Raw genomic sequence first — 19,550 nt, 5'->3', positions numbered from 1 at the left:
AAATATAAATTATACGTTAGTACCGTATCATGATTTCGGGGACCGAAAAATAGATGTATGATATTTTTTATACAAATTAAATAGTTAAGAATTATTAAAAATATTTATTATAGTTCAGAATATTTTTGATAGAGGAAATATAATTTGAGGTTTGCGCTAATATTGAATACCTCTGAAAATATGAACAAGAAGAAGCTTAGCACAAAACTGAGATCGAGAAATCCTTTTGTAAATAAACCCCTAAAATTCCGCCGCGAAATAAATAGCTAAAAAACTCAAAACGGAAAAAGGTTTGGTTTGAGCTCAGACGCATACACTCCTGACTCCTGAGTCAAAGAGTGAGAGAGGTCCGAGAGGAAACAGCAAACAGCGCCAGCAGCCGAAGCAGAGAGAGAGAGAGAGAGAGAGAGAGAGAGAGAGAGAGAGAGAGAGGTAGCAGAGAATGGGAAAGAAAACGAAGAAGCCTGGCAAAGGAAAAGAGAAGACGGAAAAGAAAACTGCAAAGGCGGAGGAGAAAAAGGCGCGACGTGAGTCCAAAAAAATCTCTCCCGAAGATGACATCGACGCTATTTTGGTAAATCCTACTCCATCAGAAATCCAATGCCTCACTTGATTATTATTGTTTTCAAACTAATCCAATTGGATTGGGATTGTGTTGAATGTGAAACGAGTTGTTGGAATTTGTCACCGATGCATGCAGTTGAATATACAAAAAGAGGAAGCGAAGAAGAAGGAAGTCCATGTTGATGATAACGTTCCAGCACCATCTCCAAGATCAAATTGTTCGGTACATTCTCTCTCTCTCTCTCTAAGTTTGTGCAAATTTTGGAGCTTAATTTGTAGTAGGGTTAGAAGATGATGTTTGAATTGCTTTTTTACGTACAGCTAACTGTTAATCCCTCGAAAGAGACCGAACTCGTGCTATATGGTGGTGAATTTTACAACGGTAACAAGGTTTGTTTCTTTCTTGTTATGTATATCAGTATAAATTAGAGGACTGATCCAATTGAGTTTGGACCTCAAGTCAAGTTCTGAACTTCATGTGTGCTTTTGTTTTAAATTTCCTTTGAATGTGTGACATGAAACAAATATTAAGTGGCATGAGCTCTGATAGGCTTTATGAGAGTTGAATAATTAAGATTCTGTTTTTTCAATTTCTTTATCTGTAAGTGGTGGTTTGAAATTGAGATAGCAAAGGTGCTGGATTTCATGAGAAGTGCCAAGATGATATTGGATTGTGTATTCGGTAATATGGCTTAATTTCAGAGATAGGAGATGAGATGAAAAGTAACTAATGTTTGAGATGATAATCGTTTATGCAGACATTTGTCTATGGTGATCTTTACCGGTTTGATGTGGAAAAGCAAGAATGGAAGTTAATTTCAAGCCCCAATAGTCCGCCCCCTCGAAGTGCTCATCAGGCAGTTGCCTGGAAGAATTATCTCTATATTTATGGTATAACTAGACTGCAATGAGTAATTAGATTACTTACAGCCACAGGGTAAACAATAATGATTTTTCTCTGAATGATGCAATCAGGTGGTGAATTTACATCTCCAAATCAAGAGCGTTTTCATCACTACAAGGTATAGATTGATGGTAAATAATGAGTGAAGTTTTGGTAAATACGGAATTTCAATTCTGAAACGTGTTTATAGGATTTCTGGGTGCTGGATCTGAAAACAAATCAGTGGGAGCAACTGAACTATAAAGGTTGCCCTAGTCCACGATCAGGTCATCGAATGGTAAGCTGGCTGGAGCTTTCTCATCTGACTTGCATTATCTTTGGGGAATTTTAGTCATGGGAAATTGAAATGTCATAACGAATTCAAGTTCTTTTGCAGGTATTGTACAAACACAAAATCATAATTTTTGGAGGATTCTATGATACTCTTAGAGAAGTGAGGTAGTCTTTTGGTTCTTCCCCTGCTCCTATATTAACTTGTTCTCCAGCATTATTACTTCAATTAGAATTGCTCGATTTATGTGGACATGACAGTTGTATTAAAGCAAATATGAGTGATATTGCTTTCATAGTGGAGTTGATTTAATGTGTATGTGGGTGTGGATTTACTTTAAGCCTTTAAATTCTTTATTCTTCCCAAACTTGTTCCTGGATAATTTCTCTTCAACCTGTAAAATAATTACCCTAATGCAGGTACTACAATGATCTGCATGTATTTGATCTGGATCAGTATAAGGTATTGTATCAGTTATCTTCGTAATTTGACCTTTTCAGCATATGTTCTCTAGTGCCTTTTTAATTTCAGATTGTTAATGGTAGGCAATTATTACTTAATTGTAGTGGCAAGAGATAAAACCTACACCAGGATGCTTGTGGCCCAGTGCTCGAAGTGGATTCCAGTTTGTTGTTTACCAAGATGAGGTGAGAACCGTGCTTTCAATTTGATCAGATATTAGCTTAAGGAAACTCTTTCTGTTGACATCAAATATGATACATTTTGAAATTGTTGGTTGTAGAGTAGAATGGCCTAGTCATTTTATTTTGATATTGTTTGAACTCGATCATTCGAAATCAGAATATTATCACATTCTTATTGGCTAATTTTCATCTCAGATTTATTTATATGGAGGTTATTCAAAAGAGGTTTCATCTTCAGACAAAAAAGTCACTGAGAAAGGAAATGTTCATTCAGACATGTGGTGCCTTGATCCTAAAACGTGGGTATGGAATAAGGTATCTATTTTTCCTTTGCTACTTATTTATTTTCTGCTCATGTTCTCAAATTCTCAGAAGCAGAACCTTAATATGTTGCTTTGAAGCGGAAAGATAAAGTTAAATAGATGGACCAATCAACGACAACGACTATTTTTGTGCTTGGCTACTTTTTAGTGTATTTTCTAAGTCATAGGGAGTTCTTTCTTTCTATGCAACCAGTTAATACTTTCTTTTATATCTCATGTAAAAGGTCAAGAAGACTGGGATGCCTCCTGGACCTCGTGCTGGTTTCTCTATGGCGGTCCATAAGAAGAGAGCATTGCTCTTTGGAGGAGTGGTTGATATGGAAATGGAAGGTCACTGTATTATAATCTTATTCTCGTTTCTTATCTTCTAGCTGATTTAGATCCTTCCCTTTCAGCAACAAAATAATTATATTTGGAATTGAACTTTCCCTTTAAGTAGTTGTGATACTTTAGATTCACAATTGGATACGAATAAGGTTTGGTCATGTTTTATGACTGCAGCAATATTTCAAAGTATAATCTGCAGAACATGCAAGGTGTCCTCATAGACTAGATGAAGTGAACGATAAAATCAAAAGCTTGAATATATAATGATGGGACAGCACGCAACTATTTTATAATTTTTTGCTGTCTAGCTTTTATATTTCTCTATTGTTACTTCTCCTCCTTTTCCCTTTTGATGAACAAAGAACTTTATATTGTACTGGAAATTTGTCTTGCTCTTGCATTGAATTAAGCTCATGCTTATAAAACCTGACCCACGTTTCTGCACAGGTGATGTAATGATGAGCTTGTTCTTGAATGAGATTTATGGCTTCCAACTTGACAACCATCGCTGGTATGATCTGCTTGCTAAGTAGCTAAGAGTTGCTTTGAGTAATTGAAGTCCATCAGTCCTTCATTCCTCTTCTTTCTTTCTTTGTTGAAATGAAGAATTATGCAGTTCCTTTGAAGTCAGACTCATTACTTTGATTGTAGAATATTTCCTTTTGGGAAGAACTAGGGGCAAAAGTGTACGGAGAGTCGGAGACCCCTTCCCCGCCCCCCAAATAATAAATTAAAAAAAAAAAAAAGAACTTGGGTTAGGGCCTTGTTTATCTTTTTTGGATTAGTAATGTTGAGGTATGGAACTCTAAGTCAATATGCTATTGAAAATGAATGCACTACCAGCATTTAATGTTTGTCAGTAACACTTAAAATTATTGCTACACGAATTAGTTAGAATTGTTTTTCCTTGCACCTTCTATTATCCATTTACTTTGCTAAGGACTTGTTATGCTGAACCGATGAGGATTCATTCTTATGCATGAAAAAGGTATCCATTGGAGTTGCGGAAGGAGAAGGCAACAAAACATAAGGTATTCTTGTCATGATAGTTTCTGGTGTCAGCTCTTCAATTTGATGACCAGAGCTGGATGTGCACCATCATAAAAATGTGATTCCATCTTTGCCGATCATGTTATTTAATTCCTTGTAGCTGCATATATGTGTCATTTGTGTATGCATTCTCTTTCTTCTTTTTGTTGTCGGGAAGTATCCGCATACCTGACTCCTTTATTGGTCCCGTGGTTCCTGTGTATACAGTTAAAGAAGGATTCTGATGAGAGGGTCAACGATGTAGATCTTCAGAACAATATGAAAGTTGCAGAAAGGCAAAATTCATCACTTAGTGTCGGTGAAGATGAAAATTCAGACGATGATGCTGACATGGACGTTGACGTAAAAAATATATCTGCCAGTTTGCATAGAAACGTAACTGTCGTTGATAATGAAGAAGTGTCTGGATCTAGCAAAAAATTTGCCGTGCAAGAATCTGATTTACCTGAGGTTTCTCATTATGAGCATCTGTATTTATGCTCTTGCAGTTCCTTTTGACTTTAGTTTGTGTTTGATGGATCATCTGTTAACTTATCCAAGTCTCATTTGCAGATAGTGAAACCTTGTGGACGGATCAATTCATGTATGGTTGTTGGGAAAGATACATTATATTTGTATGGGGGCATGATGGAAGTCAAGGATCAAGAGATTACTCTCGACGATCTGTATGCACTTAACCTTAGTAAACTGGATGAGTGGAAGTGCATCATTCCGGTTTGTATCTATCTTATTCATGCTATCTATTTATATTTCTTGGTTTAGTATCATGTTCGGAGCCATTGTACTTGAGTCCTTCCTTAGCTGTTCTCAATATTGTTATGGATTTCGCCGCATGCTATGCCCAACAGTGTTTTACATCATTCTTCTCTCTTACTGGAAAACATTACAATTGATTCGCACTTGAAAAAAATGGCACCGGATTTGTATAGGAAACTCATAACCAACTACATTTAGCCTATGAAATTGGGTCCGAACTATTTTGTCCTTTCACGTTTCCTCTTTGTATTTATTCCAATTTTTCATACTTTTGCACAGGCATCTGAATCAGAATGGATTGAAGTATCAGATGAAGAAGATGAGGATGAAGAAGGAGATGATAGTGAAAACGAAGACTCGGGCAGTGAAGATGACAGTGAGAAGTCCGACGATGCAGATGGAGATGTGGAGGTGTTTTCTTTTGTCAATAGAACACTGAAAAAATATGTGCTATTGTCACTTCTATGTTTTACAGAGATTAAAACCAGCTATTTGTCTCATTGTATTAAACTGCCACACTACTTCAGATGGGGGATGCCGTTGCTATAATAAAAGGAGAAGGAAAAACCCTCAGAAGGAAGGAGAAGAAGGGCAGGATCGAACAAATTAGAGTCACCCTCGGTCTTTCTGATTCACAGAGAACGCCAACGGTACTTGCTGCAACCTGTTCCATATTAAGTAACTCCATTATGTCGTCAAATCTTGCTTGCTGTCTTAGGGTCGTACTGAATTCTGCATGTTTCTAAATCGAATTTGACACGGTTCCTTCTCTAACTTTATTCGTGAAGCCTGGGGAATCTCTGAAGGACTTCTATAAACGTACAAACATGTACTGGCAAATGGCTGCTTATGAACACACACAGCACACGGGAAAGGTCAGTCTTCTGTTCGAATCTGCAAATTCTGTTTAGTTTTCGTGCTGTGTGCATATTCAAGTTCACCGGGTACTGGATAATGTCTTTTTCTTGTTTTATTACATGTGTTTTATATGACTAAACAAAATTGCAGAACCTCAACAACCTTTTCGTTTTCCTGTCTTTCTTCCTTCAATGGAGTCCAAGCTTTTATCCACAACACACACACACACACACACACACACATGAATATATTCATATCTGTTTATCTACAGCACCTTTAATTTTAAGTTGTTGGAAGATCAATTTTCTATCTATAGACTCATATAAACCTAATCAGAAAGGCTTGAAAAAATATGAACTTAGTTAGATAACTTGATAGATAGATGGATACAAAATGGTATTCACAATCTCTTTCTTGAAAATGATACACTAATCATTCGAAATCAACGTGTTCTCGTGAATATTGCTGCTTCGTCCTTCCCATTCCGTTTGTGATATTTGATTATGCTCTTCTGGCTCCATAGGAACTCCGTAAAGATGGATTTGATCTTGCTAAGGCAAGGTACAAGGAATTGAAGCCAATACTTGATGAGGTAATGTCGTCTCTTCTGCTCTCGCTCGTTCATTTTTAAGAATTTACGCGTGCTAATAATGTTCACTCCCTCGTTGTCGTGGACACGTTTCTTCAGTTGGCCATCTTAGAGGCGGAGCAAAAGGCGGAGGAGGCGGAAGCACCCGAGGCTAGTGGCTCTAGGAAGAAGGCCACCAAAAAGGGCAAACTTTCGGGTGCCAAGTGAAGTGAAATTGGCTTGGATTTAAGCTAAATTTTAAACAACATTCGTATTTATCTATTTTCACATTTTTAATTTATCAAAAAAAATATTTATTTTTGTACTTTTAATTCATATTTTCGGGATTTACAATACAAGTGATATATATAAATTAAATTGAAACTAATTAGACGAGCTACATGTTATCTTTTGACGAAAAAAAAAAATACTAAAATGACTATTATAATAAATTGATTGGGAATACATTCTCCACACGTGTATGAAAATTTGAAATATTAGTGTATAAACTTGGATAAATAATGGATGTAACTTCTTATTTTGTTGATTTCATTTTGAATTATTGATATATATGATACTCATCATGGAGAAGGGTTTAGTGTTAATAATGATAATTAATTTTTAAATATAAAAATAAATTAATTTTTATGAACGTTTCAAAATAATAAAAATTAGTTAAATTTGGATCTCACCAAAATGATTACTAAGTTATGATATGTACATTAGGTTTGATTAATGTGATGCAAAACTTTGAGCATTCGCGTATTTTTTTTCTTACATTTACATCCTTTTTATATATGAAAGATTTATAAAAAGAAAAAGACTTTAATGACCTTCCACGATTTTATTATTTCTGTTTTTTGCGTATTTTTCTGTTTTTTTTATAGAAACAATCCACCCAAATGGCCATAATGAAGAATGAAAATCAAATTTTGTCCACCATTTGAAAAAACACAAATTTTGGCCATTTTTATTGATTTGGACGCTTTTGCCCTTAATGAGGCGGACTGGGTAGGGTCAGACACGCGGGTCGCGTGCCGGGTCGGGTTAGGCACTTATGGCACTATTAGTGCCATAAGTGCCAAGATGGCACTTATGGCACTAATAGTGCCATAAGTGCCATAAGTGCACACATCCCCCTAGGGTTTAGATATTTCATTTAGGGTTTAGATTATTCATTTGGGGTTTAGATGTTCCATTTAGGGTTTAGATTATCCATTTAGGGTTTAGATGTTCCATTTAGGGTTTAAATGATGTTGTTGTTTCTGTATTTGTGCTGATGACCATTTTACTTAGTTTTATTTTGAATTTTGTTGGCACTTATGGCACTAATAGTGCCATAAGTGCCAAAATGACTATTTTACTTGGTTTTATTTTGGATTTTCGATGGCACTTATGGCACTATTAGTGCCATAAGTGCCATCTTGGCACTTATGGCACTAATAGTGCCATAAGTGCCTAACCCGACCCGGCACGCGACCCGCGTGTCTGATCCTACCCAGTCCGCCTCATTAAGGGCAAAAGCGTCCAAATCAATAAAAATGGCCAAAATTTGTGTTTTTTCAATGTGTGGCCATAAATTGTGTTTTATGCTTCATTTTGGCTACTTCAAAATTTTACTCTTTTTTATATCAGCAAACAATTGAAGAAGCCACTAATCAATTAACTGTTTTTTAATTCTTCAAAGTCCGCTTCTTTGCTTCCTACCCCAAAAACCCTAGCATAAACCCCCAATCTTCTTCTCAATTCACATTTCCGGCGATAAACGAATCCGTGAGAATGGCGTTTAGGTCAAGAGAGATGATGAAGAAGCTCGTGAAGAAAATCGGCGGCGAACAGAATCTAGCTCCGGGAGTGAAAGATCAGCTGAAAAAATGGGTGCCGGATCGCAAAATCGTTATGGGCCGAGCTAACCGCGGGATTTTCGCCGGCCGCCACATCCAATTCGGCAATCGCGTCAGTGAAAAAGGAGGCAACAAGTCTGTATGTTTAATTTATTTTCTCTGTGTGTATCTGTAGTTTTACGTGCATATGCGATTCCTTTTGCGCATTTTAGATTTCGTAGCAACGGATTGAAGCAGGAGTAATTACTAATTGGAGTGAATTATGTGTGTTTTGAGTGTATGAATAGTTGAATAGTTTTACTGTTTGATTTTTTATGAGGTTGTTCATTTATTGTGTAGGGATTCATAAGTTGGCAGTTGGCTAATTGTAGATCCCTTACGTTCTTGCTGGTCATCTCGTTTAATTTGATTCGAAGCTGGGATGGTGGTGATAAGCTAATAATTGTTAGGAGGCGTTTACTTTTGAGAATTAGCCTTGATAGAGAAAGATAGTATAGGCTAATCCATTGTTTACTAAGATGGATTGGAACTTTGGCATATCCCAAGACCCTTGGATAATTTTGAGCTAATTTTGCTTTAAAATACTCAATCACGTATCTTATCAATCATGAAAAGTAAAGGCTTCCTTAGCGAACAGCTGCAGAAACTGTATTTCTTTCTATAATGAATCTGATAGTGCCATATGAAATTAGAAGATGACTTAATAAATTGATGAAAATTTCAGCTGGGTATTGTTGAGCAAATGTCTGATGATTTGTGGTTTCTCCTCACTCGATCATTTTTCGCTAATGGAGAGTCTTCTATACTCGGATGCTTCTTGGCATAGTCGTAGTAGGTCACTCTCAGCTGTAAATATTGGAAACATATGTATGGCTATGAGAAGTAATTGTTGGTAGAATAAGCATGTTGTAGATGTCCCGAGTACTTCTGCGTTGCTGGGCTTTGTTATCCTTGAGTGGTCGCCATTGGTTGATACGATTTTATGTTGATTGATCGACTTCTGTCTCTGTATACTGATGTATTTTTGAGCTGTTGAAATGCATATTTTCTGGCTTTATATGGCATTCTTCATTCCTCTAAGATTCCGAACTTCACAAATTCCCATTCTTGAATTTTCTTGATTTCGCAACTATTGTAGGACAAAGAGGTCTTGGAAACCCAATGTGCAGGAGAAGCGGCTCTTTAGCTACATTCTGGATCGTCAAATCCGTGTCAAGGTGACTACTCACGCGCTGCGCTGCATAGACAAGGCAGGCGGAATCGACGAGTACTTGCTCAAGACACCCTACCACAAGATGGACACGGAAATGGGTCTCTTTTGGAAAACTAAGATCGAGAAGATGTATCAAGACCTTGGAGGGAAGCAGGTCGTTTTCTTTGCTCCTGAGGACGAGGCCAACTTCGAAGAGAAATTCAACGAGCTAAGACTAGAACAGAAGGCCGAGCGTAGAGACGCCAGGAGAAAGATTGATGGTTCGGCCTCCAAGCAAGAGGCAACGGAGGATGGAACAGACGGGGCGGAAGCCAGTGAACCAGCAACTTCAAGAAATGAAGACGGGAGCTCTCACACCGACATCCACGAACCATTGGTAGCCAATGCTTAGAGATGACTCGCGTCTGCACGTGGGCGGTCTTTGGCTCGTCCTCTCGCATTTCCACCGGAGATGCCCACTGCATCTTGTAATCTTGGCAAGAATTACAGTTTTGTTGCCTTGGTTGGTACGTTATTATAATGACTATACAAGTGCTCCACTTTTTGGGATGTATGTTCAAATTCTGCTGCCAAATAGCTGTTGACTGACAAGAAGTAGATTTTCTGGTATCTTACAATAATAGATTTATGTGTTTTTAACATTGCTGCATCTTTAACATTCAAATCGGAAGGCGAAACAAGAACATGAAATATAGAATTTTTGTTAACAAGTGTGATGAGGAAAATAGAACTCCAACATCCTCTAGAATAGTTTTCTATTACACGATGACATTAATTCGTCGAAAATTAACAACCGTAATTAGGCGTAAGTACCTCTTCTTATTGTAAGTGTACATCTCTCATTTAATCTACGAGAACGACTATTTATCAAAATAAACATCATGAGTTGAAAGGATTTTAGGAAATTTTCTAATAGTCGACGCAATCTAACATAAAAAAAGTTTATCCGGACTAGATGGAAAAACATTTCCAATTCATCAAGTATGTAGAAAACACATGCTTAATTAGATGGATATCACTATATTTTCTTCTCTTATCCATCAAATTTGGCTCATGGGAACTCATGAAAATGAGGAATCTTCATACACAAAATATGATTGCTTCAAAAATTTCATTGATACATGAGAAAAAGGTCAAATTTGAAAAATGGCAGCAAGAGTGGGGATGAGAAGATTGGAAGATACATTCATCCCCTTATTAAGAAAATGCAACACCACGAACTTCTTGAAGAGAATACATGCCCAAATGGAGAAGCTCTCACTGCTGCAAAGCAATTTCTTGGTCACAAAAATGCTGGAGATTTGCGATCAAAGCGGCGAGATCGACTACGCAAACTCGCTCTTCACAAGAGTCGATGACCCAAATATCTTCTTGTACAACACGATGATCAGAGCCTATACACGCAATCACATGTATCTATCGAGCATCACCTTGTACCAGTCGATGCTGCGACAGCTCGAAATTTCTCCCGATAGATTCACGTACCCATTTGTAATTAGGTCAATCGGAGGGATCCCGGATGTTTATTTGGGGAAACAGATTCATGGGCACGTCTCCAAATTCGGGTTGATCGATAACAGTATCGTGAAAAATTCAGTCTTGGATATGTATGTGAAGTGTGATGCAATGGCGGAGGCGCACAAGGTGTTCGACGAAATGTCTGAGAGAGATGTGGTTTCTTGGAACAGCCTCATCTCTGGTTATATGAGGCTGGGCCAGGTTAGGAAGGCTCGAGCCATGTTTGATGAGATGCAGAGCAAGAGCATTGTCTCTTGGACCGCGATGATATCGGGCTACACGAGAAACGGGCGTTTTGGGGAGGCGTTGGAGGTGTTCCGAGCAATGCAGGTGGCCGGGGTGCGGCCGGATTGGGTGAGCTTGGTCGCGGCCTTGCCCGCTTGCGCGCAGCTGGGAGCTCTCGAGCTCGGGAGGTGGATCCATTTCTACGCGGAGAGGGAAGGGTTCTTGAACCGGATCATCGTGTGCAACGCGTTGATCGAGATGTACACGAAGTGCGGAGGCGTGGGGCACGCGCTGCAGCTGTTCGGCGCGATGGTGGAGCGCGACGTGGTGTCGTGGAGCACCGTGATCGCCGGTTTGGCGAATCACGGGAGAGCTCGTGAGGCGATCGAGTTGTTTGATGAGATGCAAAGTGTGGATGTTAAGCCTAATGAGATCACATTTGTGGGGTTGTTATCTGCCTGCAGCCACGCGGGCTTGGTGGAAGAGGGGCTGAGGTACTTCCACTCGATGCGGAGCGTCTACGGCGTGGAGCCCGGGGTCGAGCACTACGGGTGCGTGGTGGATCTCCTCGGGCGGACGGGGCACGTGGATCGGGCGGTGGAGCTCATCGCAGGGATGAGGATGAGGCCGGACTCGGCGATTTGGGGCTCGTTGCTGAGCGCCTGCCGAAGCCACCGTGACCTCGAGACGGGTGTCGTTGCGGCGGAGAGGCTCCTTGAGCTCGAGCCGGGGGACACGGGGAACCTCGTGCTGCTCGCGAATATATACGCGGATCTCGGGAAGTGGGGGGAGGTTTCGAGGACGAGGAGGGCGATGAGGAGGACGGGGACGAGGAAGACGCCCGGGTGCAGCCTCATCGAGGTCGACAGCGTCGTGGAGGAGTTCGTGGCCGGGGACGAGTCGAAGGCGGTCTCCGGGGAGGTGTTTTGGGTGCTGGGTGTGCTTGCTTTGCATCAAAGGAAAGACTTGTTGGATGATGTGATTTTGTTAGAAGATTAGGTGGGAACAAGGAAGGTTGTGTAGGATTATAGTGTAGTTTGTAAGAATTCAAGATGAAAGGTGCAAATGTAAGATTCTTTAGTTTGTTTCCTTCCCATTTTGGAGATTTTGTGGTGTTAGTTTTGTAGTGTAAAGGTATTCAAGAAGTTGCAGTTGTCACAAAAGAATGATTTCTGCCATTCAATACTAAGACAAACGCAAAACAAGGAAATTGGTGCAATTCATTTTATGTGGGCAACAAAGGCAAAAAACAAAGAGGAAATTAGTGCAACTAAGACAAAGAGGTAGAGAAATTAGTGTAATTCATTTTAAGTGGGCAACAAACAAAGGCAAAAACAAAAAGGAAATTCGTGCAACTAAGATAAAGAGGGACAGAGGCAAAAATAAAGAGGACATTAGTGCAACTAAATGCAATTAATAAATGGGCAATAAAGGAAAAACAAAGAGGAAATTAGTGCAACTAAGACAAAGAAGGTAAGGGGAAAAAATGATAAAAATTGTCAGAAGTGGGATTTGAACCCACGCCCTCGTGAGAGGACCAGAACTTGAGTCTGGCGCCTTAGACCACTCGGCCATCCTGACAATTATAAATATTATTGTTATTGAAACATACAATAAATTGTAGCTAATTTTCAGATTTGCTAATAAAATTATTCGTTAGTGGTACGACTAGTACAAATGATGACTATTCATATGAGTCGTGACGTGAAACGTCCCGATACGAATTACTAGAATGCTATGTGTCACAACTAGTACGAATATCATAAATTTATACTTCCTCCGTCCCATTAGTAGTGAACTATTACTTTTAGGCACATAGATTAAAAAATGTGTAGAAAGTAGATAAAGTGGGTTGATGAAAATTATTTAAATATTAAGTATAGAGAGAGATAATAGTGCCATAAAGAAAATCATGAGATACTATTATTGGGATAACCCAAAAAAGAAAGTGATACACTACTAATGGGACGAAAAGAAAATTTAATAGACAGATGTGATAAGTTAAAGTATATGTATTTAAGTCTCTCTCCATATTAAAATTGATTAAATGTTATTGAAATTAAATTAGTGACTAGCATTTTATTTTCACTGTCCATTTTACATATTTCTCGCACCATCAACACTTAATCAATAGCAATATATATGGAGCTATACAAATAAGATCTATGTCTCTCAAAATAACTTTATAGTTTTTTTTTTTTTAATTTGTTTCAAAAAAACTCCTCTTTCTATATTTGGAATATATTCTACCTTTAATAATAACTCATTTACTCTTATTTTTCACATTTTTATAATTTTTAATATCCCATTTATCATTACTTTTCACCTTATCATCTTTTTATCTTAAAATATGTATCCCTATTTTCTAAGAAATTATTTAAAACTAGTGTCATTCAATCACACTATAATTTTCGTGAATGAAAAGAGTAATATATATGGAGCTATACAAGTATAAAATGAGGTAGTTTTGAGTACAATTAGGTGGTACCGTACAATCGGATTACACTTACACCTAAACCCTGAACGACACTCTGTTATGGACCCACATTCTAACCCAAAACATATAAATTGCACTTTTAGGTTTTACGATATACTCGGTCGTACTTACCCATGTTTTTGTGGTATAAAATAATGGTTGTACCTACCACATAGTCAAACAGAGTCGATTAACAATATATATGTAGCTATACAAATATATAAAACAATCCATGTACCTACCATATAAGTGTGAAAATAATAACTACTCAAACAAAATCAAAAGGCCCAAATATGATTAGAGCATTCATACCCAATATATTGCTTTAGCTCTACGCTGCGCATCCCTATTTATCTCCCGCCCTTAACAAAAATAAACATTCCCCAACTTTTTTTTTTCCCTCATATTTTTTCTCTCTCCCAATTTCCAGTTCCGAAAATGGCTGCCAATCGGCCCATGCCTTCCAAACACCGCGTGATCGTCGATAAGATTTTTGCAAAGGGCATTCGCATCCCACTCATCGACGACGGCGAGCTGAAGCCTTACGCCTCCATGGGAGTGGCTGCAGTGAATAACGAATACAGATCTAATCGCAGCACCACCCACGTCGCCGCCGTCCACGACATCTTCACCAACAACGAGCAGCGCACCTGCTGCCAATGGAGCAAACCGCACATCTTTTACATCAACTTTCCCCTCGAGGGATCGAAGCTCTGCATCGACGTATTCAACGACAAGGACTCCGAGTTCGAGCTCATCGGATCGGCTAGCTATGACCTCAACTACCACCTTAGCCTCGGCATCGAGAGCGAAACCAACAGACCTAACCTCCGCCTCGAGCGCCCCGGCGCCGCGGATAATGCGCCGTCGCTCAACGGGTATATCGAGCTCGACGTCTCCGTCGTCTATTCTCTCGAGGATGAGGCCGGGGACGATGATGAGGAGCTCGGTGCTGTTGGAATGGAATGATCGGTCGTATTCTGCTGGAAATTTCCTGTTGTGTTTCAAAGATTAGGGTTTGGGATTTGGAGTTTTTCTATTGATTGTGATTGCTTTCAATTATTAATTCCCTGTGTTTTCAAGGATTAGGGTTTGGGGTTTTATGTGTGTTTGTATTGCGATCTAGCTTGATTGTGAGTGATTTTGCTTGGGTAGTTGGGTTGATTGTATGCATACGTCATATATATCCAATTTATAATGAGATTTTGATGTTGTGTGGAGAATATATGAGCTCGAGATCAATCATCTTTTGTTTATTCATTTTGTTGCAATGTTTTTCCGTAACTGCTACCACTCTTCAAGAAGTTGCATTTATGCCATTCAATACTAATGCAAAGCCAAATATTAATCATAAAACTTGGGTTCAATCAGGTGTACTGCATAATCGAATTGACTCACACTCAGAATAGTGTTATTTCGAAGCAGAATATGGATTCGAATTAGAGTGTGGATCAAGGTTTAAGTGAGGATTGTACGGTACACTCGGTTGTACCCAAAACCACCTCAATGTTAATTATATAGAGGAAATTAGTGCAATTCATTTGAAGGGTAACAAAGGTAAAAAAACAAAGAGGAAATTAGTGCAAGTAAAACAAACAGAGTAAAGGCCAATGAGGCTTTGCTCTAGTGGTAAAGTTGAGGCACCCAAAGACTCTCATTCAATCCCGCTTGGCGGTGATGTTTTCTCATTTTATGTGATGATGTATTGTTGTTATATTATATTGTTTGGTGTTGTGGTCCTACATGCAGGGCGTTCTCGCCTACGTGCTTGATGTTTTTCCACCGTTGAGTGGTGTTGAGGTCCCGTCTGTGTGCGGATTGCATAATTGATTGTATATAATTAAAAAAAAAAAAAAACAGAGTAAGACATAGGGAAAAACGGTTAGGATATTGTGCAACTAAGACAAAGAGGGAAAAAAAAAAGGTGAGGAAATTAGTGCAATGAGATAAAGAGGGTAAGGGGAAAAAATGTATAACATCAAACACAATATAAAACAATATGTGTACCTACCATATACGCACTACTAAAAATCAAAATAGGGATAACGGTTCATACATAACGGTTTTGGTCAAAAACCGTTATGTATGAGCGCACTTTTGAATATACATAACGGTTTTATGGACCTCTGTTATGTATGTAGTGTTATCTAAATGTATTTATAACAGTATCAAATTAAGCGTTACGTAATAGCGTTATCTATTTATGATATATATAACAGTGCTACTGAACCGTTAACCCAATCGTTATGTATGAGCATCTATTCAACAACGATTGTTTTAGCGTTAAGAATACCGTTATATATGAGCGTGATTTATAACGGTAGTTATAACCGTTATTCCCTACTATTATCTATGAGTTTTTTTTTAATTTTTTAATTTTTATTTTTTAAAACTAAATTTAGTATCTCTTTAAAAAAATTATCATTTTTTTAAAATTAAATAAATTCTTTTAATTGGCATTTGAACCTAGATCTATCAAATTAGTTTTTATCTAGGGTTTGTGCCTTCTCCCCCTCCCACCCCTCCGCCTCCTTCCCCTTCGGCCTTCTTCTAGCAGTCCGCCGCCACCCGCGCCGCCCCTTCTGTCTGCCGCCGCCCTCGCCCTAGCAGTCCGCCCCTTGCCCGGCGACCATGGCGTTGCGATTGTAGGAGCCGAGATCCCCAACGCAAACCGCGACTGGCCAAACAGCGGAACCCACGACTCTAGCCTCAGCGTCTCCGACAGCGCCGCCTCGAGTATCGTCCAGCCACTTAGCGGTGTCTCTGCCGTGCGATTTACCAGTGGATTTCCCTCCGGCAGGTTTACCAATGGCACGCCAATTTATTTTGGGGTTTTCTTTAAATTTTCCTTTCAATTCCACTCATTTGGTGAACTCCGTCGTTGCACCGCCGCCGCGTAGCCGTCGCGCCGCCGTCTTCCCCGCCTCAGGTAACTCCTTCTCTCTCTCTCTCTCTCTCTCTCTCTCCTCTCCACTCATTGAAGCAGCTGAGATTCAAAGTTCCGAATTCGTGATTCAGATCTCGCGATTCAGTTGCGAGATTATAATTTGTGTCATTAGAATTGCAGATCTCGCGATTCACCGCGCCTCCGCCCGATCTCGCCGCTCCTCCGCACTCGCCGACAGCCCTTGCCACCACCTCCGTTCAGCAGCAATAGGTTTTTTTTTTTGTTTTTTTTTTAATCCTTCTCCCTACTGCCCGAAATAAGATCTAATTTTTAGTTTAATTTCAAATTGTGAAGTAGTTTCAAGCTCTCATTGGACCATAGTGATTAGGATTTATAGTCGTTAGAATTTGTGAAAGATTAGATGAGTTACTTGTGGTGAACCTCTTAAAGAGTGCGGCTGATTCGAAGAGGATGTTGAACTTGTGTTTTGGATTTCAAATTTGTGTGTGTTCTTTGCTTATCTGATTTATAAATCTGAGTGCTTAGTTTTATTCGCTTTTTTTATTTTTGTATGTTTGCTTCATTTTTTCAGCGACCGTGTTGAAAACAAGGGTTATTCATCTCTCCTGTCGTGTACAGTAACAAACATCAATAGTTCTGTGACGAAGCTGATGACCTTGGGTGCCGAACTGGATGGCCCGATCAAGCACGAAATCCATGGAAAGGTGATCTCTTTGCTCTTCAAGCTATCTATCTTCATCAGATTTTGGTATCAAGAATCTTCTTCTCACATCATAATTGCTTGGCTAGATTTAAATCCAAATAGATGTTAGACTAATTTTTTTTGCCCAAAGATGTTAGACATACAGTGATCGATCAATGGATATAATGCATACTTTCTTGATCATACATCTAATGCCATGATTAGCCTTTTTCTGTAGCCTGACTAATGTGTGATATATTTAAGTAGCAATTTTAATGTGGGCAAGGTAAATGTGTAGTTCATAACAACAATATTCTTACTGCATGATAACATCTAAATTTGTTAAATTATAGCAAATATATATGAAGACAAATGTGAACACATGTTATATATTGACCTTTTGCAGGTTACTTTGCAAATTATTTCCGAAGAAAGATAGTACATCAAATATGGTAGAGGGTTGTCATAAATTTTGGGTATATATGTTTGTAAACAGGGATAAATGGCGGAAGGGGACGTTTGGTGGCTTTTGCTCTTTATATTATTAAAGGGCTTATACTGTTCATTAAGAATTAGTAGTGTCAATTTTATGCCGACTTCTCTGTCAAGGCAGGTAACAAGGCAGCCAAATTTCGAACTCCTATCTGTTTGTGCTTCATTGGAGTTGTAATGAGTTATAGAATGTATATCTATTCTTATTGTTATGTTCTTTTTTCTGGGTGCTCAACTGCTGCATATAAAGGAAAGCGTGCAGCAACATTGGCTGCTTGTAGGATGTTGGCTGAAGATCCAACCAAGCTGTGTTTTCCAGCTACTAGGATTGTTGCATTTAAGGTAACATGGGACTTGTAACCTTCTGCTATGAATTGCTTATGAATTGGGTTGTCTGTTTTGACGATTTGTTTGCATTTGTGTTGGTGGTGTATATTTCTTGTATGAGTTGTGAAGATTGAGTGTATGAATCGTTGTTTGTTCTAGTATATATATACTTTGAGAGAGAGAGAGAGAGATATTACAGATTGTTAATACAATGTTTATGTTGGTAGTTTTATTTAAGGGCATTTGGAATTGACTTTGAATTTCAACATATATAACTTAAGTAACAAATTACTGAAACTGGGCTTTTAAGATTAAGTTTAGATTCAAACATTTGTGAAGTTAATCTTCATTTAGCATCATTTTTAGTTTTTTACATGGCACATAGTATTATGATTTACTGATTTTGTTTCATGGTCAGGTGGCAATAACAGTCAGCAGGAAGATAGGAAGCTAGATGTGGCATTTTGGTTGGTGTTTTGTACTCCCTCCGTCCACAAATTAATGCCCTACTTGGGTCCTGGCACGGAGACTAAGAAAGCTGAAAAAGGTGATGTGGATGAAATATAAGGGTAGTTGACTAAAGTGATAAAGTAGTTGACTAAAGTGATAAAGTGATAAAGTGTAGTAAATATAGAATATAAAAGTGAAAAAGGTGTTTGAAGGTGGGTCCATTAGTGGCAAAGGGTAGTAAATATAGAAAAAGTAGGAGAGTAAAAAGGTACAAAAAGCAAATCAGGGCATTAATTTGTGGACAGTTTTTTAAAGCCAAACAGGGCATTAAATTGTGGACGGAGGGAGTATGTCTTTTGAATCTGGAAAAAATGTAAGAATTTGGTGAAGCAAGTGTTGAACACCATTTTTTCGTTAATATTGTTTGGATGTAAATTACATGACTACTTTAGGTACTTTGAAGCTACAATGTATGGAAGTTTAAGTTATTTTATATATAATATGTTTTGGATTGTATTATTTGAGAATATTGTATATTTGTATGAATTATAATTAGGAAATTACAAAAAACAGGCAAAAAAATAAAAAAAACCCTGAAAATATGGTTAATTTTATAACTGAGAATACATAACGGTTCTCATTGCCGTTTCTAATATGTATAAACACTGTTATCTATAATCTAATTACACAACGAATAATATAAATTCATAACGGTAAAACACTGGTACAATTGATACCAAAGATAACGGAAATAACCGTTATGTGAAGTACAAAAAAGCGTTGTATATAATATCAATACAGTCTCTACGAAATATATTTTATAACGGAAAAATAAATTTCATAACGATAAAAAAACGTTATGTATGAGTATTATACACAACGGTTTTACGTGTGTTATGGATATCCGATAAACCGTTATGTATTCATAGTATATGTAACGGTATATTACCGTTATGTATGAGCGCCCTCATACATAACACCACTATATACAACGGTAGTTTTGGTACATACATAACGGAAATTTACCGTTACGTATGAGCGTTTTTTTTAGTAGTGACGTGTGGAAATATATAATCAAACAAAATTGATTAATAATTTATATGGAACTATACAAATTAATACTCCAATGGGTACCTACCACTATATAAGT

The 19,550-nt window shown here is 38.2% G+C and overlaps 4 protein-coding genes, 1 long non-coding RNA gene and 1 other non-coding gene across 7 annotated transcripts in view; 4 read left to right on the top strand and 2 right to left on the bottom strand.

Moving 5' to 3' along the window:
• LOC131015234 (probable glycosyltransferase At3g07620) overlaps positions 1-19,550 on the bottom strand; it is a 1,181,237-nt gene that overhangs the window by 302,526 nt on the left and 859,161 nt on the right. The window lies entirely within an intron of this gene.
• LOC131015236 (uncharacterized) lies at positions 165-6,597 on the top strand. Its single transcript, XM_057943538.1, has 20 exons — positions 165-574; positions 701-787; positions 886-954; positions 1,323-1,455; positions 1,540-1,586; positions 1,659-1,745; positions 1,845-1,906; positions 2,159-2,201; positions 2,306-2,386; positions 2,579-2,698; positions 2,931-3,036; positions 3,481-3,544; positions 4,022-4,064; positions 4,291-4,533; positions 4,636-4,797; positions 5,119-5,250; positions 5,367-5,489; positions 5,628-5,714; positions 6,221-6,289; positions 6,386-6,597. Exons 1-20 carry the CDS (start codon positions 443-445, stop codon positions 6,491-6,493), a joined length of 1,998 nt encoding a protein of 665 aa, XP_057799521.1. The 5' UTR covers positions 165-442; the 3' UTR covers positions 6,494-6,597.
• On the top strand, positions 7,879-9,961 carry LOC131015298 (54S ribosomal protein L24, mitochondrial). The gene is made up of 2 exons (XM_057943648.1): positions 7,879-8,244; positions 9,248-9,961. The coding sequence occupies exons 1-2, from the start codon at positions 8,045-8,047 to the stop codon at positions 9,711-9,713; spliced, it is 666 nt and encodes a 221-aa protein (XP_057799631.1). The 5' UTR covers positions 7,879-8,044; the 3' UTR covers positions 9,714-9,961.
• LOC131015251 (pentatricopeptide repeat-containing protein At2g20540) lies at positions 10,335-12,160 on the top strand. The gene has a single exon (XM_057943560.1). The coding sequence runs from the start codon at positions 10,469-10,471 to the stop codon at positions 12,062-12,064; it is 1,596 nt and encodes a 531-aa protein (XP_057799543.1). The 5' UTR covers positions 10,335-10,468; the 3' UTR covers positions 12,065-12,160.
• Positions 12,563-12,646, bottom strand: TRNAL-CAA (transfer RNA leucine (anticodon CAA)). The gene has a single exon. It is a non-coding gene; the product is annotated as a tRNA-Leu (tRNA).
• LOC131015311 (uncharacterized) lies at positions 16,020-18,919 on the top strand. Of its 2 annotated transcripts, none has more exons than XR_009098488.1 (5): positions 16,020-16,470; positions 16,574-16,698; positions 17,021-17,153; positions 17,628-17,965; positions 18,369-18,919. It is a non-coding gene; the product is annotated as an uncharacterized LOC131015311 (long non-coding RNA). The 2 variants fall into 2 exon arrangements; XR_009098489.1 differs by having other exon boundaries at positions 16,560-16,698.

The sequence above is a fragment of the Salvia miltiorrhiza genome, chromosome 3, assembly GCF_028751815.1.
Source record: "Salvia miltiorrhiza cultivar Shanhuang (shh) chromosome 3, IMPLAD_Smil_shh, whole genome shotgun sequence".
Lineage (NCBI taxonomy): Eukaryota > Viridiplantae > Streptophyta > Magnoliopsida > Lamiales > Lamiaceae > Salvia > Salvia miltiorrhiza.
Note: the sequence above shows the minus strand (reverse complement) of the source record. Positions and strands in the feature narration are given on the sequence as shown.